At 36.8% G+C, this 26749-nt stretch overlaps 1 protein-coding gene across 1 annotated transcript; it reads left to right on the top strand.

The window, feature by feature from the left end:
- Positions 1 to 1488: 1488 nt before the first annotated feature.
- vstm2l (V-set and transmembrane domain containing 2 like) lies at positions 1489 to 19057 on the top strand. Its single transcript, XM_053637015.1, has 4 exons — positions 1489 to 2391; positions 13166 to 13335; positions 13987 to 14031; positions 17614 to 19057. The coding sequence occupies exons 1-4, from the start codon at positions 2274 to 2276 to the stop codon at positions 18187 to 18189; spliced, it is 909 nt and encodes a 302-aa protein (XP_053492990.1). The 5' UTR covers positions 1489 to 2273; the 3' UTR covers positions 18190 to 19057.
- Positions 19058 to 26749: the final 7692 nt, after the last annotated feature.

Genomic DNA, 26749 nt, shown 5'->3' with positions numbered 1-26749 from the left:
TTTCTCTGAGTCTGATTGCCATAGTCATGAATGTCCCTGAAAAGATGGAGCACTCATAAATCTAAAGCAAATGCGGGAGAACTACTGTGATGACCCCTGATGAAGAGGGCAGTAGAAGTCAAGTGATCAATTCTCATAGAGAAAAAAAGGAAAAGAGCTGCTGTCAATGCTGTAATCAATATCCCACAGTGTGTATTATTTTCTGGAGTGTACCTATTTAAACATGACAAGGCCATTCAACCAGCTATTGAAAAAAACAACTTCTCTTGTTCAACAGACTATAGAGAAGTGATTTTTATAAAGAAAAGAACATTTATTTTTAAATTTAAAAAAAGACTGCAAATGTTAAAGTAATCATCACCATTACTACTTGTTCTGAACTTTTAAACTGATCCACTGTCAAATAAGGTACCGTGCCAGGACATTTTTATTCCTGAAAGTACAAAAGAAAGTTTGTATGTGGTCTTTTAGGTCCAGTTATGCACCTTAATGATGTTCTTAATGATATTTAATCTTGGCATGAATGAATGACAGCAATACAAATCTTGGCAAGAGCCAGCTCAGCAGCTAATTGTCATCCCATGAATTGATGGAAACAGTTATCAAAAGAGCTGTGTTTTGCATAATTAACTTCATTGTTATTGTTTCCTAGAATACTGTGCCAAAAAATGACATCACCTTGCAATTACCAATGGACTGAGCGAGTGAGTGAGTGAGCGAGCGAGCGAGCGAGCGAGTAGGTGAACAGTTGCAGTTTTTCTCACATCTTGCTGAGTGTAAAACCTGTGGATGGAATGACTCCAATAATGGTTCCTTGATGTTCTCACATATTGGCCTTGTGCTGTTGTGGCCTAAGAGTGGTTCCCACAATGTCTTATACCTGCCAAGTGACATAATTAGCTGTCTGGTTTTCAGTGGGCTTGTAGCCTTATTGATGAGTGCACTGGTTCCAATAATCTGAACACTAGGGAAGACAGTTACAGGAGGCATGTAATGTTAGTTCAGAGATTCCAGTGCTTTAGGGCTACAGGTGTATATGGCTGGCTATGTTCATTTGTCATGAAGAGACAACAAAATGATCCTCAAGATCGAGTGTGAAACCCATTTGCTACTGTCACTCAGCACTAAGCATGTAAATGCAGAATTTCACACTGATGAAAAATAGCGAAGGAGGCTGTTGCTTAGCATCTCTGACATTACCCTCTTTGTTCCATGTATGTGTATGTAATATTTGTAATATACATTCATTTGGGGGTTTTTTTTGACAAACATAGGGAAAGCAACTTGAAAGCAACCTCCCCAAATAATTTTTGTTCCTACTCTCCCTACAAGCCCCCCTCCCCCACGTTAATAACAAACTACTGATGCAAATGAATAGTCCAATAAAGACTCATAGTGTGTCCCAAATCACACTATTTCGGTGTATGATTTCACCACAATTGACTAAAGCCACTCCACTTCGGACGAACAGCACAGTATTGTGGGATATCACAGGCAGTGAAGGATACTATGCTGCCTTCAAAAGTTAATCAGATGAAGGTATCTCATGAGACAGGAAGTGAAGGTAAGCCTTGATGCCTTCCTACCCTGGAATGCGTCCTCCGAAGGCAGCATTTTTCAATTTTCGGATGCAGCCAGAAAGTGTGCCATTTGTGACGATACTAACCTTCTAAAATCCATACAGTAGACGGCAGAGTGTATAGTATTAGTGTATAGTATGTCATTTAGGACAGTCATCTTTCCACACAGCTAATTGTTTTAGTGAACATTTAAAGTCTGTGAAATTGTGTACGTTCATTTCATTTATCCCACCTTCACAATAAAATGTCTCCAACACATACTCCAGCATATAAGCTAAGTTAATCAATGCCACACCGTTTTCGCATGTGAATTTTAAGTCTGTATCTCTGTGCGTCATACATGTTTAATGAATTAATTAGCACCACGTATCACTCCGCCTAACTGATTATCCAGCAAAGTCCTGCCCACACACCTCCCTCCTCCTGTTGATGATGTTCCTACGCCACACACTCTAACCATTCAGTAGGTCGTGAGGTCTGGAGAGAGCTGAGACGAGAAACTGAGTTTCTTTAGGGGGGCGAAAAAATCAAAGGCTGTGCGTTAACCTGTTTTCGGCGCTACTTGACACTTTCCTCTCTCAGGAACTTTGTCTTGTCATTCTTTCTGAGGAGGATATAGTGCCTTTGGAAGGAGAGTAAATCTGACACTTTCGCCGCCACATGTGTGCGTGAACAAGCACAACTCTGGATGAAATGGGTCCGTTCGCAGCGCTGCTGTTGATTTCACATTACGCGGGACTTTTTCTTCAGCTGAACGCGACTGGGGATGGGGATGTGGATGTAGAGGTGGACAACCATGTCTCTGGTAACGGTAAGCACTGTGGCCAGTTTGGCTGTAACACAACACACGCGTAGTCTCGCACAGTCAGTAAGGAGCTCAGTGTGAAGGGGCGGGGCTTGATAAATGAACGATAATAGCGTTATTGTCTACTTCGTTACATTAAATCATATGAAGCGAACACATGACTCATGCTTTCAGCGCTATTCCGTCTCATTTTCAGGCGTAACGTGTGAAGGAGACTTGCTACTGCTAGAGATAACTGGCAATTTGTTTGACTCTTTCCTTTTATACATAATTAATATTTGTTTACATGATTGCAAATTACAGTTTGCTAGTGCTTCCTAATTGCTTTCCGGATTAGATGCAACTGCAACCGAGATACAAAAGAACAAAGAAAGAAGCCTTCCCTATTCCCTATCAGCCCTGATAACTGCTAATCATGCAGATAGTCACATTGATATTGTTACACAATGGTTTGAGACTACACTGAAATAAATAATAATCAATAATAAAAAAAACTATAAGACAGTCACTTTGATTTATTGATCTAATAACTTATTTATTTACTGGTCCAGCTGTTGTTTCATTCCTTTATTGTAGAGTTTCTACAGATTCTCAATATCCTGTAGATTATAATTAGATTTAAAATTCAAATGAAACATCATATTACATATATCTTTCCTACAAAATGTTTGGCTTATTTCAGATCATCAGATTCGTACAGATATGTTCCCCTTTACCATTCAGGATGTGGAACTGCCTTGTGCTTTCTGAATAACTGTAGGCCTATCTACCAGTTAGGTTGAGGCATGATATTCACATTTCTTATTGCTTAAATTATAGTTAATCTAATTTACCATAAATAGTAAATCGGTGCATTAGTCATTGAACCATAGATTGATCTAGTGATGATAAAAGGAGAAAATTAAAAGCCAGACTGGGGAAAAACAGGAAAGATGTAAAGGGTTCAACTATTGTGTTTATTACATTATTTACATGTATTTATTATTATTTTTATTTTTATTATTATTTTACTACAAATGTAGTTCTATTTAAATGATAAAAAAAAACCTGTGAATTCTCCACAGATGCTAAATATCCATCATGCGAGATTGATATGTTCTGCTTGACCACTGTATGCTGTTATTGCCATCTAAATGGCATTTCCTTACTTATTCACTTAATGAACTGGTGAGGGTTAGTTTCACATTTTCAAAGCATTGTTATGGTTTAAGCTAGGACTGACACATCATTTGGCCAATATTAAGATTCCACAGATTTATCAGCATCAATGTAAATCACACTGATAAAGCATTGATAAGGTCTCATTATGAAAATATTAAATATACTACTGTATATGGCACTAGGGTGTACAATTTTTTCTCTTTCGTAAGTGGCTTGATTTTTATGTGTAGTATATTACTATTTCTACTGATTATTTGAGGTTTATGAAATTTACATATCGCTTAAACTCTTGGTTTACTTTTATTTATCAAAATTACATTTGAAAATTAAATTGCTTGCTATTTGTGGTTATCACAGTTGTTGAAATTGGTATTAATGACCAACTTTTACATCAGTCAGATCCAGGTTAATGCTGGGCAGAATACTAAATATTGCAGGATTGTATAGTTGGATTGGACTACACAAGGACTGAAACAAGTTATTGTGATTCTAATATGACTGCATGACCTTCTAATTAGCAATTCTCTCATTTTAGCCTCGTTCTAAGTTATTTTTTATTTTCTATGAATGCTTTTTGGTGGTGAAGAGGAGACTGCATACATCCCTTTTTAATGTTACAGACTCCCCTTTCCTTATGCTACAAAACATACTCCAGTACAAATGCTGACAACAGATTAACTGTCATGGATTTGTTGAAATAACTCAATTGATCCTTCTATTGTGAGTACAGTTAAAAAAAAATCTAGGCTTTAGCTTAATCTTAACTGTCATTTACATGTGTGAAAAATGTTTTAAGCACTTTGGTTCTTGGTGTTTCTTTTTTTATAGTAAGAATGTGAAATCAGAAATTATATTGTTGAGTCAGTGTTCATGAGACCATTATGACCATTATGACCATTATGACCAAGATAGAATTATAATCGTTACTACAATATGTTTAGAGAAGCTCTACTGAGAGTCCCTGAGCTGCCAAAAAGAGTCATCATTCTAAAGGAAAAGAGCTGAAGATAAAAAAAATGTTAGCTTCCACACCTCCGCAACAGACTTGTCAGGTATATGAATAGTTTTTATGCAACAACAATCATTCACTTAGAAAAGTTAAGACAAGTGTAATATACAGTAATCTAACAATTCTTGTACAGTAGATCTGTAAGAAAATATTGTGGTGATGGTGATCAATTAATTGTACTACATTTGCCATATGGAAAATACAGTTTTTGGAATCAACTTTTCCACTTACGTTTTCTCCCCTACAAGGAAACATAATAACTCCCCATTGTGTACTGCATTGGAAGGGATATTGGATCATTTGTACATTCAGAAACTCATTCCTTGGGTTTTTAATAGAGTTTGGGTTTCCGTAATTTTCAGTTCAGTACATGATGACAACGCCAATCATTCCTAAATTTCAAGCAGAAAATTGGGCATACTGCAGTCTCCCATAGCCAGTTGTCAGAGACAAACAGATTTCTACCAACATAAATGGCCGTTTTGAAAATTCCTGATCGATTTCCAGGGCCCCAGCAGTGAAGCAGTTCTGGAGATGAACACGTTTCCGCAAAATGTAACTTTACTTGCAAAACATGCTCTACATGATTGCAATTTCTTTGTAAACACACACGGAGTCATCTCTCCCAACTTTGGCTCCCAATTTGGCAACAGTGTTGTGTGTGTGTGTGATGTGCTTGCCAGGTTTCCTGTCCATCGCAACCTTGCGACAGCTTCACGATCCAGCCACAAGAATGATTTCAGTACATTTTTCTTTTGTCAAAGGCATTCTTAAAGACTATCTGGAAAAAACATATATAATATAAACAAAGTATTAATATAAACTAAATAATGTTAATTTCCCCTATGTATGGAAACTTTTGGGACAGTCAAAGGGATTAAAATGGCATTAATGTAACTATGTTTTTATTTACCAAAATTATCTTAATTTAAGTAAATGTTTACATGTTGATTTATAACAAAGTGGTAATAATAAAAACTGAACAGAGAATATTAACTAGGAAATAATTTCTCACATCCATCCCTTGCAAGAGCAAGAGTCGACAAAGAGCTCAGACTTTTGATGTGTAATTCTCAGAGGTGTTTTCAATCTTTCACTCTTCCTTACTCTGTTATGCTCTGCGTCTTTGTTAGGCCAGAAAGATCTGGTCTGATAAATTGCCTTAGCAGGAGTAGGTGCTTTCCTCAATTAGAACATGTCTGTGAGGTCCAGCACAATTTGGTTTCCCTCCTCTAACACACCCAATTCACTCAGTTAATTACCAGTAGCCAGTTTCATCAATCAGGGTGTAAAGTCTATATTAACCAAACAGACATAGAGAGTAGTAGCTTATAAGTAGGTTAATTAGTCATGCATAGAATTATCATAGAGTGCCTCCTGGCCTTACTTTATTAGTATATAGTTCTTACTCCAACAGTGATTGGTCTTTCACCTTGAGCTGCAGCTTCCATACCAACACCACCTCCTGTGGGACTGTTTTCCCTCCAATATTATACTACTCTGTCAAAATATGCAAAGATGCATTTGATATTGGCAATGGTAGCTCAGTGGTTAAAACGTTGGACCCCTGATCAGGGGGTCATGAGTTCAAATCCATGACTGCCAAGCTACTACGGCTGGATCCTTGAGCAAGGACTTTAACCTTCAACCTTCAGTTGTATAAATAAGATAAATGTAAATCTCTCTGGATAAGGGCATCTTCCAAATGCTGTAAATGTATTTGTTTCTCTCATATAATCACACACAAACCACACAAGTGCATGCTTGAATGTCAGTCCAGTAGAGACAGTTTATGATTTGGTGTCCAAAGGAGCAGAGATCCATGTCAAATTATTTGTGTACACCAGAGCCCTTGTCACAATATGTGACCCTTGGTCCTTGCTATATATCTCTATTTCCCAAGAGTATCCAACAGAAAGGTTGTACTATAATTTAAAAAACAGCATGAGTATGTGTGATACTGGTTTACTTGAATTGTATTAACATTATTACAAACTTGCTTATTTTAATAAATATATGTTTACAATAGTATTTTCAGCAGGCAAAATGGTTAATGGGATAGTCAAAAATAGTTCACATTGCTCAGTCTAGTCCAGTAGACTAAATGCTGGAAATACCCTGCAATCGTGCACTCAATCAGCCGAATGCAATGTAGATAGCACGGGAGATACCATAAGTGTTTGAAAGATACTTGTTCTTAGAAATCTAAATATAGTTGTATCTCAAGCATCAAGTTCCTGCACAGTTCATTATGGTGAAATGATTAAGATAAAGTGACTTCAAGACAATAGGTAAACTTCAAGTCTTGAGTGTGAATGAAGCAAGCTGATAAAATACTGTTTGTTAAAATGGCATACAACTCTGAATTTGAACAAATAATTTATGACCACAAAAAGCTAAATTAGACCACATATTACATTGCTTACAGCTTGTATTTTTAGACAGAGCCATACCACCCTGCAGCTCTCACCTGGTTTCCCACAGAAGCTAAGCAATATAGAGCCTGGCCAGTACCTGGATGGGAGACCTCCTGGGGAAAACTAAGGTTGCTCCTGGAAGTGTTATTAGTGAGGCCAGCAGGGGGTGCGCACCCTGTGGTCTGCATGGGGCCTAATGCTCCATTATAGTGACCGGGACACTATACTGTAAAAACAGCATGGTCTTTTGGATGAGACATTAAACCGAGGCCCTGACTCTCTGTGGTCATTAAAAATCCCAGGACATTTCCCGTAAAGAGTAGGAATATAATGCGGTTGTCCTGGCAAAATTCCTTAATTGGCCCTTATCTGTCCTGGCCCCCTAATAATCTCCATCTCTGAATTGGCTACATCACTTTCTTCTCCTCTCCACTAATAGCTGGTGTGTGTTGGAGGTTATGGCTTTATGGCTTTATGGCTGCCGTCGCATCATCCAGGTGGATGCTACACACTGGTGGTGGTTGAGGAGATTCCCCCCCAGACGATGTAAAGTGCTTTGAGTGTTTAGAAAAGCACTGTATAAATGTAAGGAATTATTATTAACTGGCGCCAGTGCTTGTGCATGGAAGTTACATAATTTACTATAGTAACAGTAAGCTATTAAGTTTGCTAAATTTGGTTCACTAAAGCACACATCTGCATTACACGAACTAGTTAATCTGTGCAAACTGAAAAAAGCTAACCTCCCCCAAAAGTCAATGTATAATTCGCACACTGATATCAATGACATGTTGAGATTGCATTATGTATCAAAGAAAATACAAAAACACAATAATACTTTATATACAGGTCATATTTATTGATGGTATGATATGATTATTTGTATACTGTATTTGTACAATATGTTCTGTACATCAAAAATCTTAGTTTCTGCTTCCAATATGGAGCACATCAGCAATTTAAACATCAAATACATTATTCTTACTTGTTTTTTGTGTTTTTCTTTCAGATGTATCATATTGTAATTAACATGCTCCTATCCTGCTGTGTACTGAAATGTTCAGAAGTTTGATATTAGTATGAGTGGAATGAAATCGTTGAATGGTTGGTATGCCTGTGTGTTTACAGGGCATTAGGCAGTAGAGACAATTGCAATGCTGTGTCAGTAGCACAGCCTAATTACTGTAATGTCTGTAGGATCGAGAAAGGCTGTGCATATTAAGAACCAGTGGAGTCACAGGAGAGTGTTGTTTTGTCTTTCTTTCTCTTTGTTTCCCTAATTAGGATGTGCATCCATGACTGTCGCTTCTGCATGCAGAGAAAGAGAGAAAGCTGGGCGATGTTGATTAGTTTTTATCGTATTGGGGCTCATGATTGCTCTGCTATCTTGTTGAAAGTAATTCTCACCCAAATGTAATCACTGTAAATTTCACAAATGCATTGTGAAATAAAGGAAATAACAGACAGCTGATATAATTCCACCAGGTTTATGGGACTCTCTGGGGTTATATGCAATTCACTCCTGAAGTGAGGGGGAGTCGGGGGTCACTGTGCCTTAGTTGAGATCTTATTGTGTTAGTCTCTCTGCAGCCTTCATTTCAACCTGATTTCACATCCTATGCATCCTGTGCTTATTTCCCCGGAGTCAATAACACACACACACACACTCACACTCACTCACTCACTCACTCACTCACTCACTCACTCGGGTACCTAAAACAAATATTAAAACAAAGCATTTTAAATAACAGCATACTCTCGTAGTAGTGTTTTCATGAATTGTGATTCCTGTTGACCCTATTTCACTGCTGAGCCAAATGTAATAGCATGGCTTATTTTTAAATGGCAGCGGGCCTCACATGCAGATGTCATATTTAATTCAAATTACAAATGAGTGGGTTTCAATATTTCATTGTACATGTTTTAGCCTCCTCAAAAAATGTTTCACTGTATAGTTGTGTGTTTGATGCATTGGAAGACCGCTGTAGTGTATTAATGTGCAATAACATGCAGTCTTTTAATTTGATTTCATTCGTTGCTGTCATTTTGACACATTTGTCTAAGGCACCTCTCAGTGAAAGATTGATGAACCAATACAAAGAAACTAAAAATAAATAAATAAATAGCTGGCAGCCTAGTTTTGGCAAAAACAAGTAACAGACATAGACAGTACCAGCTGTAGTGTACAGTATGTGTAGCATACACTTAGATAGCAGTGGCCATAAAAGGCAACATTTCAGGAGGGAATAAAAGCAAGAGTGCTGGTATTCATACTGTTCTGAAAAGATTTGGCATATGATTACAATTTCCAAAATTATGCATTATGCTAATAAGCTCTGCAACTATGAAAAATATTATGCAGAATTTGTAGTTAAATTTCCATATTCTGTGCGCTCTCATTGTACACTTCTATTTCCCAGTTTCATTCCTTTTTCCTCCAGTTTATTGAAGCTGGCATTGCATGATGCTCAGTGTTTGAAGTGCTTGTCATTTTGTATATGAGAATACATCAGACTGCGAACAGAGGCACCGTCATGAATCATGCATGTGCCTTTGGAGGAGTTCTGAGGAAAATTAATTCATGCTTGAGGGTGGAGAAAAGATACATCTAGATGTGAAATGGCTTTGGATGGAATGAGAGATGATAGAATTTACACCTGACTCCCCCATCATCCATAGAGAATAGTTCAGTCTACCCAATCAACTCCTTTGGGAAATGGTAGACTCCCTTTAGGCTATGAACACCTGCCATACTCTGTGTGTGTGTTTGTGTGTGTGTGTGTGTGGTGTTTTGTTAGTTTGTTTGTTTGTACTGCTTTACTTCATTTATTCGGAACCCATGCTGAAAGAAATGCAGCTACTGATTTGGTGAAATTCTGATACTGTGTGTAATTGTAACAAAAAAGTAAAAACCTAAATGATACACATACAATATAATATCGTATACTATAGTATAATATTTCCTGTTGGTTTATCAACTTAATATTAGGCTTAGGTTTAATTGTCGACTGATTAAGTGTGGACTATTACTATTAAATTGTATTAGTACGATCTAAAAATACTATCTAAAAGCTGATTATTTTTATACATTAGTTCAGTTTTACTAGTTATTTCATACTAGATACAGAACAAAATCTTCAGTAAAGCTCTTGTGACCCCCCCCCCCATTAATTCTTTTCATTCTGTTATTCTAAGTAATCCTTATAATTTTTTTTTATGATCACTGACCTGAGCTTTACAAGCCTTCATAATTTCCCAAAAACATATTTCTCATCCATTATTTACCTAGACTACTCTCTGAACCAGTGAATGAACTGTTTTTCTGTAACTAGATACAGTATTTTGTTAACATTTGTTTCATTGAATTTCAACAAAGATTCCAACAGCTTCCAGATTTTACTAGCCATGAAAGGCAATGACTCCAGTGTTTCATTTAGTGCTTGATTAAAACATGTACAAAGCCAAATTACTGTGCTAAATTTATAAACTGTTTAATTATTTGCTGTGTCATTTGTATATTTTAATGTTTAATATTTTAACCCTCTATACACTCCAGATGGCTATCTTTTACGTATTTTCATTAGAGGAACGCAAAGTAATTTCTCCAACCGATAGAGTGGAAAAGGTCCACAGGTTATTCAGAGGTATTCCTCCCAAGTAACTAATGTGTCTTCAGATTTGCCTGCATTGTGCACATTGTATGTGTCCAGTGGTCTGGACTAACAGAATTTCTCACACTGTCAATGTTCAATAATTGTACAAAATCTTGGTACACACACACCAACCCTGTACTAATAACTCATCTTGTCATTAATTGTGTTTGTTTAATTATATCTAATTCTGTTTACGGTTCTTTTATTTACTTTAGAGCTCAAGTTTGAAGTGTTTTCTAGATAATGTTCTATTGTATTTGGAATGGAGATAGCAATAGGTCAGGCTCACGGTATTTGATCAGTAATTAGGTAAAGAAGTTGTATCTAGGCCCTGATCTGATAGAGTTAAGTATCAGTTTTCTAAACTGCCTTAGATATCACATTGAGAATGCATCTCAGCCTATTTTAAATTGAATTTGAACTGAGGGGTAAATGTTAGTGCTAAAGGTGATTGAGCATTTTAGACACAAGCAGTGCAAAAGCTGATGTAGCTATTTGTGTAGGTTTTGCTCCATTACCAGTGTCTTAAAATAAAACACAAGCAGGTGCAGCAGACTCTTCGTGGTACTTCGTGGTTCTCCTGTGACTACAGTTATTACGGACTCATCCGAAATCAGTAGTAGGAATAGGAGTGTTAGGATATCAGTCTTATAAATGAGAGATAAGGGGAGGCTTGGACCATTGTTCTTTTGCACTCAGACTGTAGAAGTGTCCTTCTGGCTGGCATGTGTAATCATAATTATAATTTATATGGCCTTCACTTGGCTTATAGAGCAAAACATGTTGCATGTGTGCTTCAAACTAGGAACCCGACCCCAACAGTGTTCACTTTGACATGCATGGTGACTTGGTCTCATCTGCAAATAGAGTGGGTTTGCTCAGCTTTGATTCTAAGAATACTGATGTGATGCAGTACTGAATTCTGTTCTCCTAAGCATATACAGATTGGAGCAGGTGGGAAACAATACACAATGAAAACTTGTATCATCATCGCATTCAGTGAGAGTTTCAACATTGTCATTAATATTATCAGTTTAAATGAATCACGTCAATTAGTTATGAGTGTAAGAGAGCTAGCTAAGGTAGGAAAGTTAGCTTCTTTGTCAGGCAGAACAGCTTACGGCACACACAGGCCTATATTCAATGTATGAATTAGGTAGTTAAGTTGTGTGTATGTATCTTCTAGTCAGCACCTTCCTTGTATGTTTGAGAATATTTGAGAATTTTATTTTATTATATTTCCCCTCATTTTCTCCCTAGTTTGGTCACCTGCCAATGTATGTATGTATGGGTGTCTGTGTGTATTGTGTATTATTATTATTATCTATGTGGCACAAATAAATAAAACAAATTCATTGTAACAATCTGATCATGTCCTTGGATTAAAATGCATCATTGAATGATAAGCTCTATATGATGTCTATGTGAATTGAAGTTGGTACCTCTGATGTCTAGTGCATGAACAGATCCATATACCACACTAAGATATTACACATACTCGAAAGTTTAGGTTTAGAAACTTTAATATCTCTGGGCTTTTCTCTACAACTGAGCCTCAAAGGGTTGCATAGTAAAATGAACATTATTCAAGAAAAAATGTGTTTTAGTGCAAATTTTTTCCTTTTCAGCAAACCACTAACACCACCCCTACCCAAAATGTCTACACTGACTGATCTAGAGCGTGTGATTCATCCATGTGCTAGCTCAGGATAAGTTGCTGTGTGCCTAAATATGTCAAATTTTATCTCAGATCCTGGCCAGCATTGATAATCCTTTGCAAGCTACAGTATGGGATTAAAATGTTAAGAGACAGCCTCTTCTAAGACCAGCTGATGCTCTTAACAGTGAGTATTAGACTGTGTAGCAGTGTCTGTACTATAATGAATAAAGTGGTCTTTCCATCACTACATAACACTTTTCATAGTGCACCACTGTTTTCTTTTCAAATCTCTCCAACTGTTAAATTAACCCAAACTTCAAACTTTAGAAATATGTCAAAGTTACAGGCTTTTTGAGGGGGGGAAAGAACACACACACACACACACACACACTTTAGTTTTTTAGTTAAGCACTTTAGGTTGGTTTTTTGTTTTGTTTTGTTTTGTTTTTTCAAATCAGCACAGTTATTGAAAGAATGTAATTTCCTGAGTTCTGTTGCAAATAATATAACTCTTGAATATGGTTAACATGTCACATAAACAAATATAATTTACACATAAGCTTTGCGAATTGGTTCCTATCTGATACTAATGAAAGGACAGCAGGGAAGAGATGAGGAGTACAGACTGCTTGACTGTAATTACGTAACAGAGCACTGTTGCTGGTTTCGCATGAATTTGAGTGGCATGCTTTCTGCTGGGACAGAGCTGTGATCATAGCAGGGTTGCTTCTCTCTACTAATATGATGGCAATACAGTAATATGATTAATGCCAACACACTAGCTTAAATAACAGAACCTCTCTCTCTCTCTCTCTCTCTCTCTCTCTCTCTCTCTCTCTCTCTCTCTCTCTCTTTCTCTCTCTCTCTCTTACTCTCTCAGCGCTTTTCACAGAAGTTCCCCATGACATCATCAGTCAGACTGGTCAGGATGTGGAGATGGCCTGCTCCTTCAGGGGCGCAGGCTCTTCTTCAGTCTCATTGGAGATCCAGTGGTGGTATCTGCGGTACCATAGAGAATGGTCTGAGAAACCTACCTGGACAGCCAATCAGGTCAGACTTTTTCTGTAGAATCTACATTTGTGCAGTTGTTATAATGTTTTTAGAGTTCAGTAAGTAGATATGACTTGGTAAAATCCAATACAAGAGCCATAAAAAGTGATTCTTTTTTTTTTTTTTCCACTGTGAATTTCAGTATATATACATTTCAGTAAATTTGTTTTCCATATTCCACACTTATATATAAATCATCACAGATCGAAGATGTCTCATTCCTTATGCAATATGATGTACAAAATCCTTAAAGGCTTGACTGATATTTGGTAAACGATTTTTTTAAAAAGTGAAATGCTCCTTTACCCACTCTGCCACTGTGTTCCTGACATAGAGCATAATAACCCATGAATCCTAGCAGGAGCCACTCCATTTCCCAATTACTGATTATTGCCCAGAATTTGGGATCATAGCATGCTGTCTGTTTCCCCCTAAATGTGTGAACAGCAGCCAGCTGGTCTCCTGCTGAACTAACACAATGTAATTAGTGCAGTCAGCAAAGAGGAAACAGCTTTAGAGTACCCCCCTCAGACTGAAATCGTTGTCATACATTGTTTTCCTGATGTGTTGCCTTCTGTGCTGTACTTATCTGGTACACTAATATTCTCATCCTTATTTCATTTTTCTCCCATTTACTGCTTCTCATTACAGGTTGTTCCCATTGAGGAATTGAGGAGGGATGCTACTAAAATAAGTGTGAGTGCTGAATGTCAAGATCACCATTTTGTGGATTTATATCTGTTAAAAGAGATGTTTGATTAATCATCCACACTTGTATTCTAAAATATCCATAAAATGTCAAATCCTATTAAACACCTCCTTTTTTCATGGTTCAAGAGTAAGTCATGACTTACATACTGCATCTGAGGTGCAGAAGTGAACAAGAAATCTGCAAGCTGATTCAGACTCTTTGTAATATCTATGTTGTCCAAGAGTACTCTAGTATTATTTAGTAAAATAAATAAAATAAACAACACATGTAAAGTGATACTCTAACCTATATGTTAAACATATAAGGGAAATCCTATAGTTCTATTTAAACACTATTTTTTAAAACCTATAAAAACTTTTTATGTAGTAGTGGTTTTGTGAAAAGCACTATTAAGAATAATAAATTTACAATAATAAACTTGCATGTAATTGTAAAAGTGCACCCACAGTTAATCCTCCCCTGAAGAGAATAGCAGCAAGGAGCCCCTTGTAATGTCTAATAAAGTTTTAACAAGGCTTCATACACTTGTAAAGGGATCTTGGTTGACTCTTTCATTTGCATCAAGCTCATCATTTCAAGCTCATTTTAATTCTTAAGTATACGCATGTGAACTGTGTAATTCAGACCATAGGTTTTCAACAGGGTTCAAATTTGGAGACTGAGGTAGACATTGGCAAACCCTGAATTTGTGTTCCACTTCACTATTGATTTTGATGTGTTTGGGGTTGTTCATTTTTTCCATCTACTGCCAAATCTTAGCCTCCTGGCAAAAGCAACCAGGTTTTGGGCAAAAATATCCTGCTATTTACAGAATTTGTGATGCAATCAGAAACAGTCCAAAAACAGTCCAAATGCATCAGGGATGTATCACCATATTTTGCATTGAGGTTCTTGGGACCTTTCCTTCGATAGAGACCCCACTTCATCAGATTTCAGCATTTTTATATTAATTTGTCCAACCTTTCAAAACAGCTCATTGTTGTGGATGTTGGCTATATGCTTACATATAGAAAATGCGGAAATCTGACATGTCTCAGTGAAACAGATGAAGCGATATGCACCCATCCGACAATTCAAAAAACTAAATGTAAAGAAAACTGCTGGACCTGACTCCTGGAACCATCTTGTCCTCCATTTTTTTTTACAGACATGTTCAATTGGTCACAAGAGCTGAATACTGTTCCACCATGCTTCAAGACATCATCTCAGCTCCCCAAAAATCAAAGATAACTGACCTTAATGATTACAGACCAGTAGCCTACTTTGTTTGTCTGGATTTACTGCAATTTGCCTACAGAAGCAACAGATCTGTACACGATGCAGTTAATATCCGGCTTCACTTTGTATTAAAACACTTAGACTCTCCAAAGACATATGCCAAGATCCTCTTTGTAGATTTCTGCTCAGCCTTCAGTACCACTGTCCCTGAGCTCTTACAAGAGAAACTCATCACTCTGCAAGTACCTGGCTTCATCTGTATGTGGATCACAAAGTTCCTTTCTAACAGGAAGCAATTTGTGAGAATCTGCGAGAACATTTCTGAACCCCAGTCACTCAGCACTAGAACACCATAAGGTCTCATATTCGCTCTACACAAATGACTGTGTTTCTGGTGATGCATCTATGAATTGCAAGTGCACTGCAGCTTCCTCTTTTCTCTCGAGGAGGCTGCACCAAACCAGTAAGTGATGGCAGATGTAAGGATGCTTTCTATATTGGCAGTATAGATTTGCACCATTCTAGACTGGGGTAGATGTAACTATGGCCAACTGCCATAAGAAATGCATCTCCGCAAAGGATGCATTTCTTATGGCAGTTGGCCATAGTTACATCTACCCCAGTCTAGAATGGTGCAAATCTATACTGCCAATATAGAAAGCATCCTTACATCTGCCATCACTTACTGGTTTGGTGCAGCCTCCTCGAGAGAAAAGAGGAAGCTGCAGTGCACTATAAAGACTGCTGAGAAAATCAACGGCAGCAGTCTGTCCACACTTGAGGACCTGTACGTTACTAGGACAAAGAGGCGAGCAGGAAAAATCATCAATGACACCTTCCACCCTGCTAATTACCTATTCCAGAAACTACCATCAGGAAAGCGAATCTTTCCACTGGCAATTTCTGTTATTAACCACAGTTCTGACCTGCCATTATCAAGCAATTATGCACTAAAACTTTACTTGCATCAAAGTACTACTACTACTACTACCACTAATAATAATAATAATAATAAAATAGTCAATGTTCCACTCAGTTGAATGCATTCTGAACTGTATCCAGCTGCTATTTCTACCTCCACTGTAATGTAAATTACAACTGAGCCTACCATTTCTGCTTAAGGTGTAATATTTGTATATTAGGTGCAATATTTGTATATTAAGATGGTAATTGTGTTTTGCTGTCTGAGATGTGTGTGTTGAATGTATTGTGTTGTGACCAAACACCAAGAAAAATTCCTAATACATGTAAATGTATATAGCAAATAAAATTATTCTGATGTTCAGCCCAACTCCTTTGTTGTTGAAAGCTCTTTAGTTTTCCCAATTGTAATGAACAAGAAAGGGTATGGTCAAAGGCAATAATTAAATTCCTGGTGACTGAAAAATGTTTTTTTTTGTTTTTGTTGTTTTTTTTTTTTAAAGTAGCATGTCAGTATATTTATTTTAAATATTCTTTAGGAGTCCCAGTATCCTATTTACACTATATGGCCAAAAGTTTGTGGCCACTTGACCATCACGCCCATATGTGGGCCTTCCCCAAAATTTTGTATAGGATTTCTTGTATGCTGTAGTATTACAGTTTCCCTTCACTGGAACTAAGGCCCAAACATGTTCCAGCATGACAGTGCTCCTGTGCACAAAGTGAGCTCTATGAAGACATGGTTTGCCAAGTTTGTAGTGGAATAACTCAAGTGGCCTGAACAGAGATCTGACTTCAACCCCTCTGAGCACCTTTGGGATGAACTGGAACGCCGACTGCACCCCAGGCCTCCTCACCCGGCATCAGTGCCTGGCCTCCCTAATGCTCTTATGGCTGAATGTGCCCAAATTCACAGAGCCACACTCAAATCTAGTGGAAATCTTTCCCAGAAGAGTGGAGGATATTATAACGGCAAAGGGGGACTACATCTGGTGTGGGATATTCAACACTCACATATGGGTGTGATGGTCAGGTTTCCAAAAACATTTGGCCATACATGTGTAGTGTATACACCACATATGTTTTTGATAAAGTATATTTTGTTAGAAGAAATGTAAATAGATTCTTTAACTGTTGGAATGGAAAATTAAAAAATATATATACAAATACCTTTGCCCAATTTGTTGAGGGGTGCCAATGACTACATAGGCTGTATCTTAACAGTGACAGCTGACCAACTCTAAAGTGGAAACTAAATTAACAGAATTCATTTGTTCTTTGTTTTTAGGTTTTAACCACCCTGTTTTGTCTACTTTTGATAGAATTTTTGATAGGTTTTTGATAAAAATTTTGGATAGGTTTAAGGATAAATTATTTTAAAAGCCTCTTTCAAGGTTTTAATAGTCTTGTTTTATATTTCTGTAAAGGTGGTGAAAGTGGCTGGCAGCAACATCTCTCACCGGCTTCGCCTGTCAAACGTGAAACCTTCAGACGAAGGCATGTATGAGTGTAGAGTGATCGACTTCAGCAACAACCGCATACAACACCACAGAGTGCGAGCTTACTTGCAGGTACAGCCACCAGGCCCTGACTCACAGCTCCACCAAGAGGAAATCCTGCACAGTGAAGAGAAGAATCTTCACCATGGAAAACATCATTTGCAAAAGGGGGAACATCAGGTCAGAGCGAGAGATAAGCACAACAGAGACCAAGAGCTGCAACATGGAGACTATATGCTTCATCAGATTGATCATCACAAGAGTCATCATGGGCTTCAGGCAAATGAAGGAGGGAAGAAGGACTCATCTACTCTACATCACGGAGATCATATCCTAAGGGAGCATCAACATCACCATGAAGGGAAAAACCATCAGGTGAACAAACACATACAGGCAAGCAAGAAGAGGGAAACAAAAAGTCACCAATCAGATGTGAAAGGGCATAAAGAACATGCTGCAGAATTACATTCCAATGACTGTTCCACCAATGACTGTGTGCTGTAGAGCAGTGCAGAGAAAAACAGGCATACAAAAAGAGAAAATATGAAAAAGACTTTTCTATTTGTTGCGAGAGACTGAGCAACTAGGTAGAACAGGATGAAGGGAAAGTCAGTGAAAGGTGTGCATGTAAAAGAATCATCATAAGAATGTTCATTAATTTCAAAGAGAAATGTTGGAGTTTATTTTGTACCAAAAGTGTTAAAACAGCAGAAATTATCTGCAAGAAAAACATTAACTATTAAAATACAAACAATAAGAATACAATAAGACTAAATTACTAAAATAAGATTAATTTAATTACAGTGTTTCAAAAGTTTTTTCATGGGGGGTTGTAGAAGAAGGAAAAAGGTTTAAGTACTTCTTAGCCAACTAGAATTTACTAGAGTGATCTGGCAAAATATTTAAGAAGCACCAATTAATCATTAATCATCAATTATCAGTTACTTTTGCAGTAGCCTATATAGAAAAAAGACATAAGTATATGCTTTTGAATTCTTTATTCTGACTGGTCAGAAGGTGTTCAGGAATAACACACTACAGATTATTATGTGAAAATAATACACGCTGGGGTGGTGTCATGCAAGTGGATTACTGAAGTGAATTATTTTCATATATTAAAGCACTGTGTGTGTGTGTGTGTGCGTGTGTGTGTGTGTGTGTGTGTGTGTGTGTGTGTGTGTATCCACTTATAACACAGCAGTTTGCCAGCAATTACTAATTTATTTTATTTATTAATTTAAAGTATTAATAAACAGTGTAATTTATTAATGAACAACACATTGCAGTTTTTAATGGCTTATAGTTAGATTAATGTTGTGGAACGTCCATGAGACAAGTTAGTTCCTAAACCCATTGTTCATGTTAGAGCTGGAATTATTGTTCTGTGCAGTGTATTTATATATATATATATATATATATATATATATATATATATATATATATATATATATATATATATATATATATATATATATATATATAATATAACTAATGCATGCCTTCTGACCAATCAGTTTCAAGAATTCAACCATGCTTTGGTATCATTTTTTATAACAGCAGATCGCTGTCTTGTGTTCCACAGCATTAAATTTAACTATGAACAGTTAAAGAGCATTACATGTCATTCATTAGTGTATTAAAAAGTATCATTTAAATTGTTCGAGTTGTAGTAAAATACGTGTAAAAATTTGTAAAAAGTTAGTAAAAATTTGTAATAAAACACGTGCTTATATGGGACGTTTCGCGTCTGACTGTATCGCACCACCCCAGCGCGAAACTTATGTTCCTAAAACAGCGTGCTGTGTTGTGTTTTATTCCATTTGAACTATACACCAAGCTAAAAATTACCATAGAAATGACTATTATTAATTACCACATATGTGCATCCGTAGAGAAGGCAATAGCTAAGAAAATAGAAGTTAATTTACATATATTCATTTAGCAGACACTTTTATCCAAAGCAACTTACAAATGAGGAACAGTTAACAGTGCTTATACATTCACTGAGCACTTGTACACCTAATCATTCATGCAATTATTTAATCAGCCAATCGTGTGGCAGCAGTTCAGTGCATAAAATCATGCCGGTACAGCCCAGCAGCTTCGGGTAATGTTCACATCAACCATCAGAATGGGAGAAACCTTGGTATGATTGTTGGTGCCACACAGGCACTGAAACTGCTGAAAAAACTGCTGAAAAAAACATCAGGTGAGTGACAGAGAGGTCAGAGGGAAATGGCCAGGATAAAGTAGCTCAAATAATCACTTTAAAACTGTGGTGAGCAGAAAAGCATCTCAGAACACATAAAAACATCAAACCTTGAGCTACAACAGTGGAAGATCAGGTTCCACTCCTGACAGCCAAGAACACAAATCTCAGGCTACAGTGGATCACCAAAACTTGACAATTAAAGATTGGAAAAAGACCAGGTGATTTTTTTTTTTTCTAGTCTTCAACTATCCTGTTTTAGTGAGTCTCGTAGTCACGGATTCCTGTTCTTGGCTGACAGGAACTCTTAATCTGTATCTGCATGATTGTATAGAGTACATTGTGCTGCTGCCATATGATTGGCTGATTAGAGAATTACATTAATCAGTAGGTGTACGGGTGTTCCTAATAAAGTGTCCGGTGAGTGTATAACCATATTACACTAACTGTTAGCTAAAATTGGTGCTTTAGTTTATAGTGGCTAGCTATCTGGAGCACCAAATTGTTGGTGAGGTATCTTTTGCTGAAAATATTGGTAAATATTGGTTGAAATGTTGTAATAAGAAAACAGGTTGTAATAACAATTTGATTTCATCAAATTAATTGATTTATATTTTTATTGTTCTATACACACACTTGGGCTCATCTGATCAGTTCAAACCACTGAACGGTGCATAGCTATGAGTCAGTGATCTTATTATTTGTATTTGGCACATCCAGAGATGAATAAATCTCATACTTTTGTTCGATACTTTTGGCACATAATCTAACAGAACTAGACACACTGTATCAATGTGTACTGCATATTACTTAACAATATCTCAGTTTATTTACATTGCCAAGGTTTTGTTTCTCAGTGCATTTTCTTCAAACATGCCTGTTTTTGTCATGTCGGCCTAGCTGATTTGTCCATGGGCTGGATTCTGCTGGTAGACATCTTTTTTTTTTCCTGTACCTCTCTGCTGTGCCTCCTGTTCAGAATGCTCACAATTCAGACTGTGCACAATTCATACAGTATAGTTTTGGATATTTTTGAATGGCTGTTTATGCTTTGAAATTCAACCAAATTTCCAAACTAGCTTTTACCTTTTTTGTGTCAATGTTTTCTGCTTTCATGTTGTAGGAAAGAAAAATGAATTCTTTGCTATGTGTCTTAAGTTGAATTTGTTCTGCCTTGATGTTTTGTATTACATGAACATACAAACTTAGTACATTTCGAAATACCTTTGTGTGTTGATGTAGAAGGACAAAAAAATGTATAATATTAAACGTCATTTAAAACTTACAAAGAATCTTTGCAAAGATGATTTGTTTTTATGTTGTACAGTACTACCCTTGAAAACCATCAAAAGTGTGTGTGTGTGTGTGTGTGTGTGTGTGTGTGTTTGTGTGTGCATGCTTGTGCATGACTTCAATCTAAAGCTTGAGCTTCAGTGCCTCCTTCGGTTAAGCTAGAATAATGCTTTTAGTCTTACATGAAGGAATAGCTAAAATGAGGGAAATTTAGTTTAGTTGTAGGATTCAGTTAGTATTCCCGCTGTTAATTAACACTCCCTATTATATTTCAATGAGTTATTTGCTGCATTATTTACAATGATTAATTTCCAAAAAAGAAATTTCTTCATTTGCATATGCTCCATTGGCTCACCCTTGTATCCAAAGCAGCTTACATGTAAGACGGGGTAGAATTGAGCAGTTGAGGGTTAAGGATCTTGCTCAAGGACTCCAGAGTAGCAGCTTGGCAATTCTAGGATTTGAACTCACAACCTACTGATCATAAGTAGAAAAAAAACTGAAATTAAAATAACTATAATCAAATATGCACATTGCACAATGTATTATACTGCAATGTAATAATTACATTATTGAAACAATGTAATAATAACATTATTGTCTTTAAGGCATATTTTTAGAGAAGAGAATTTTCCAGAATAGTTGAGTTGCTCTGCTATGTACTTGATATTGAACGTCATTTGTGTCATTTCATTGCGTCATTGTCCTTATGCTTATGTCACATCCTGTCACATAAATCCCTTGGATATGTGTACTTCCCTTAATATTCCTGTAGATGTCACATGTGACCTTTTCCTGTTTCATTTCATTCTAATGATCTCTTTTTAACTCCCTGTTCTCCCTTGGTAATCTTGGGATGTCGTTTGTAAAATAAAATGTGTAAGAAAAGCTGGTCATATTTTATTACAAAAAAACAAATTTAGCAAGATTTACATGAAATAAGCATTATTGCATTTTTTTTTATTATTGCAATTTTATTTTATTCAAAATACGGTGCCCGAATAGTACACAACACAACGAAATTGAACCCTTTGATGCATAGTGGTCACTACAGTGGACAGCTGTATTTTCTGGCTATTGCAAGGATTTCAATAGAATAACTGCATAACGGACTAGAGTGGACCCTAATTCTTCGTTTGAACGCATGCAGTCCACTGGAGTGGACACTTCCATAAATTTTTTAAAAATGTATGCAAAAGTAAAATGAAGGTAAAAGTATTATTTATTCCTAAAAAAACAGAGGGGAAAAAAATCCTTGATCAGGATTACACTATTCAAGCATGAAAAGGTTAAAAAGCAAACATAAGCTAACAACACCACAAAATCCAGCCAGGACACAACAGAAATGCCCCTGACCACAAGGGGGCAGATATTTCTGGTGGTGTTGCACAACTTTTTATTAGACTGCGGGATATGACAAGATTCTCTGTGTAAATTACTGTGTGTAATTGATTTTAAGTAAATTAAATATTAATCGTTTGGTGTTAAGGGAAATACATAATGGAGCACAATCATTTCAAAAGCTCAGGCTGGCTAATGTGGTCATCTCCCTGCCTTCATTTACTGAGGAATGAGAGGACGATGTGAAGTTGTAATGCAATGATATTTTCACAATCCACACAGTTATACTACAACGTGTATTAAAAGCTAACAAGGAAAAAAAAACAAAGTAACAAATTAAACAATAGTAATTTAACAAAAAGCACTGAAACACACTCCATCCGACATCAGCTATTACGGTCACTTCCACTAGACACCGGAAGTTTCGCCCATTATGATTTCTCCAGCAGTGGATAACACCAGAAATATCTGAGGGCCGATGCTGCCCCCTAGTGGTCGGGAGCATTTCCGTTGTATCGTTAACTTATGTTTGCTTTTTAAATCTTATTGTGTTGTGCGCTACTGGGCCACCGTACTTAAAAATAATATTAAAATAATTTTATTTAAATGTTTTATCTAAATCTTCAATTTAAATCTAAATGTAGATGTTAAATATACATATATATTTATATTATATATTTACACTAAGCACGGTGGCTTAGTGGTTAGCATGTTCGCCTCGCACCCCCAGAGTCTGGGGTTTGATTCCTGCCGGGGCCATGTGTGTGTGGAGTTTGCATGTTCTCCCCTGTGGGGGTTTCCTCCGGGTACTCTGGTTTCCTCCCCCAGTCCAAAGACATACATCGTAGGCTGATTGGCGTGTATAAAGTGTCTGTAGTGTGTGAATGTGTATGTGAGTGTGCCCTGTGATGGACTGGCACCCTGTCCAGGGTGTAAACCGCCTTGTGCCCAATGCTCCCTGGGATAGGCTCCAGGTTCCCCCGTGACCCTGAAGAACCCACATTTTAAAGTATTACAACACCACTGCCTGTAGCTATTAAAATATGTTTATATACTAATTGTTCATCAATTTTTTGTATAAAATTAGGTGTTAGGCAATATATAAAAGCATAATTACAGTAAGGTTATAACCTGGCTTGATGATTTGTTTAAATACCATAGTAATGATTAGTCATCTGCCCTCAGGAGGTCTTCATGCTTGAATGTGATCATCACCCTGCACACTATAAGCCTGCATCTACGTCCCTAACTATGATGAGATTTAAATGGCAGTAAGAGTGTTTTTGTTTCTTGTGCATATACATTCATACCTAAGGGTACTTTAGGGTAGCCAGTTCATCTACTGGCATGTTTTGGGCGGTTGAGATGTGGATATGCACATGCACAGACATGGGGAGAACATGTACATAAATTCCACACAGACAGAAACCCTTAGATCACGTTTGAACCTATTACCCTGGAGCTGTGAAGTCACTGACATTCTTACGACCTTCCCCTAGAAAGTCTTGTGTCCAATTTGTAAATGAAGCATGTTCCCATTTTAAATGGTACTTTTTCTGAATGTGTAAGAACTCTTCAGCAGTCACCTATAACTTACACCATTTAAATATGAAGTGATACAGATTTCAATTTCCCTTAGTCATTCATCAACATTGGGAAGATTAGGTAATAAAACAAATGAAATGAGACAAAAGTGGGTTGAATTTCATACATAAAGTAATGGCTATAAAAATAGCTACATTTCTGAAAATATCCACTGTTTGGGCAATTTAATGCAGTTAAAAAAGATTAGCTGTAATGAACTTGCCTGGAAGTGGATGCAAGTGTATTTTGCCCCACCTACAGGAAGCTTATTAAAGAGGCAAAATTTCTTCAAGGATCAAGATTTGGTTGGAGATTTGCAGAAGATTGTACAGTAGCAAAAGTAAAGCTTTTTTTGTTGTTGCAACAAACACTCAAGGTGGATTTGTTGTAAAAAAGAAGGACGGTTATAAAGAAGATAATCTCCACTGTAAAGTGCAGGTGATCTGTGATGTTATGGGTCTGTTTTTCCTCAAAGGGCCCTTGAAACCCTGTTAGGATACATGGCAACACATGACTTCATGACTTTTTATTACCCAGAGAGTGGGGCCAATTTTGTATTCTTGAACTCCAGGCCAAGATGCTACATTTGGGTTGTGGTTGAATCTCTAGGAGGACAATAATCCAAACCATAAATCCAAATCCAGACAAAGAAAATTTAAATGACTACAGAATCAATCATTTGACATGGCCCAGTCCCCTGTCCTAAACCTCAGTGAAATCTTGTGGGGTGAGCTGAAGAAGAGAGTCTACTGTCCCCTGGAGCATTTGGAGTCTCAGATTTCTTGATCTGTATTCCAATCTCATCAAGCATTATAGGAATTACTCTTATGTTGGCAAAAAAGGCAAGTACTAAATCCAACGGTGCTAATAATTGTGATGTGGTTTTGTTAAAGTTTGTGATTAAGCTAATTAACTGCAAAACATTTTACGCAAATCTCTAGCAAGGGTGCCAATAATTCTGGAGCTGACAGTACTTACTTTTCATGAGGCAAATATAGCATGCTACATACTGCTTAATTAAACATTATTGGCCAATACAATACAGAAATTATATGATGTTTTTCGTACCCATATAGTCAGATATCAGTCCTTTTGTCTATTTTTCCAGGTTTCAGTTTGAATCTGACCTTTTGACTTTTTGGCTTTCAGAAGCAGCAGCTGAAATTCCAACGAGCTTAAGCTTCCTCACCTCATGATACGGCAGACAAAAAGGTTCCAACTAAATGCAGCTAAATGAACGAACACTTGATCAGACTTGCACAACTATTTTTTTTTTTTTTTTTTGCATTACTGAGGTTTAAATATGGTTCTGTCTCTGACATCCAACCAGCTTATCCAAAGATCCCTTTGTCCTGCATGCTTTATTGCAAATCTGACAGCTTTAAAATGGCAAAAGGAGAAGAAGAATCTTGAAAGCTATGGGAAATAATGGATTATCCTTCCATTTAAACTAGCTTCCTACACAGTGAGAACTACAAACCAAAGCAGCTTAAGACTTAAAAACAACTTTTTTGAAACCATTGCTTTCGCTATTGCAGAATTTGTCACCATCCTTTGCAGAAAGCTTTCACCCCTAATTTACATTAAAATCTACAATGCATTACGTTTGCCTGTAAATACCCAAAATATGTGTAGACCTACCTGTTTAGGTCCATCAGCATGGAAGGCCCAATATGCACTGAGAAAGCCAACTTTTTTATTTTATTTCCCTTTCAGTTAGATTATAAAATTACTCTCTGTTGCTCTATGGGCTGTTTCCATGGACACAATCTACCACTAGGCAAAGTTGCCCATAAGTCTTTACTAAAAGTAAGTCTTATCACTACTTAGTTTTTAGAAACAACAAAAATGTTGTACCAACAAATAATATTTTGTCTTATCATTGAACTGTTATGACATTTCCAATCATTTCTCCAATAGCTAATAAGTAAATTCAACAAGTAAGGGTGGAGGGACAAAGTTTTAAGAAAGTATACTTAAGTGAAAATATAGCTAATGTTTCAAAATCTTGCTTGATTAGAAGTGGAAAGATCCAGCAAAATAATGTCCTCAAGTGAAAGTAAGCAAGTTGCTACTTCTAATTGTACTCAAAAATTAAGAAGTAAGTGGTATTTAACTGATGAAATTAACTTAGTCATGTTTCCATATAAACACTAACTTTCGTTTCTTATCTAAAACTGTTATATGAATTTTTTTGTTTGTTTGTTTTAAAACAACTATGCCAGTTTGCCCAAAAACATCACGGAATCTCTGTTGGGTTGCAAAATTTACCATTAGCTAGAATTTGAGTTGCTATATTATGTTAGCTACTGGAATCAATGGTAGTCTTACCTGGCATTAGCAAAGAAAACCTGGCTAACTTAGTTAAATATGGGCAGTTAATGTTAGCAAATTTGCCAAACTTACCTCAACATACTTTTTCAAATTAAATGGTGTTCATACCTTTTAGGGAGGTAAATGAGATGCCTCATTTTAAACAAGTCTTTGCTTTCTCCAGCATACTGAAACATTTTACTGAGGTAGTGTCAGGAATGCTCATGCTCAAGTTTCACACTATAGTCCAGTGGCTTATCCATCTTTAAATGCACATGCTAACTATAGCACTAACTACATTGTGGAGCATGAGAAAGACATGCG

This window comes from Ictalurus furcatus, chromosome 11 (assembly GCF_023375685.1).
Source record: "Ictalurus furcatus strain D&B chromosome 11, Billie_1.0, whole genome shotgun sequence".
In the NCBI taxonomy this organism is placed as follows: Eukaryota; Metazoa; Chordata; class Actinopteri; order Siluriformes; family Ictaluridae; genus Ictalurus; species Ictalurus furcatus.
The sequence above is the reverse complement of the archived record's forward strand: the minus strand, read 5'-3'. Positions and strand labels throughout refer to the sequence as shown.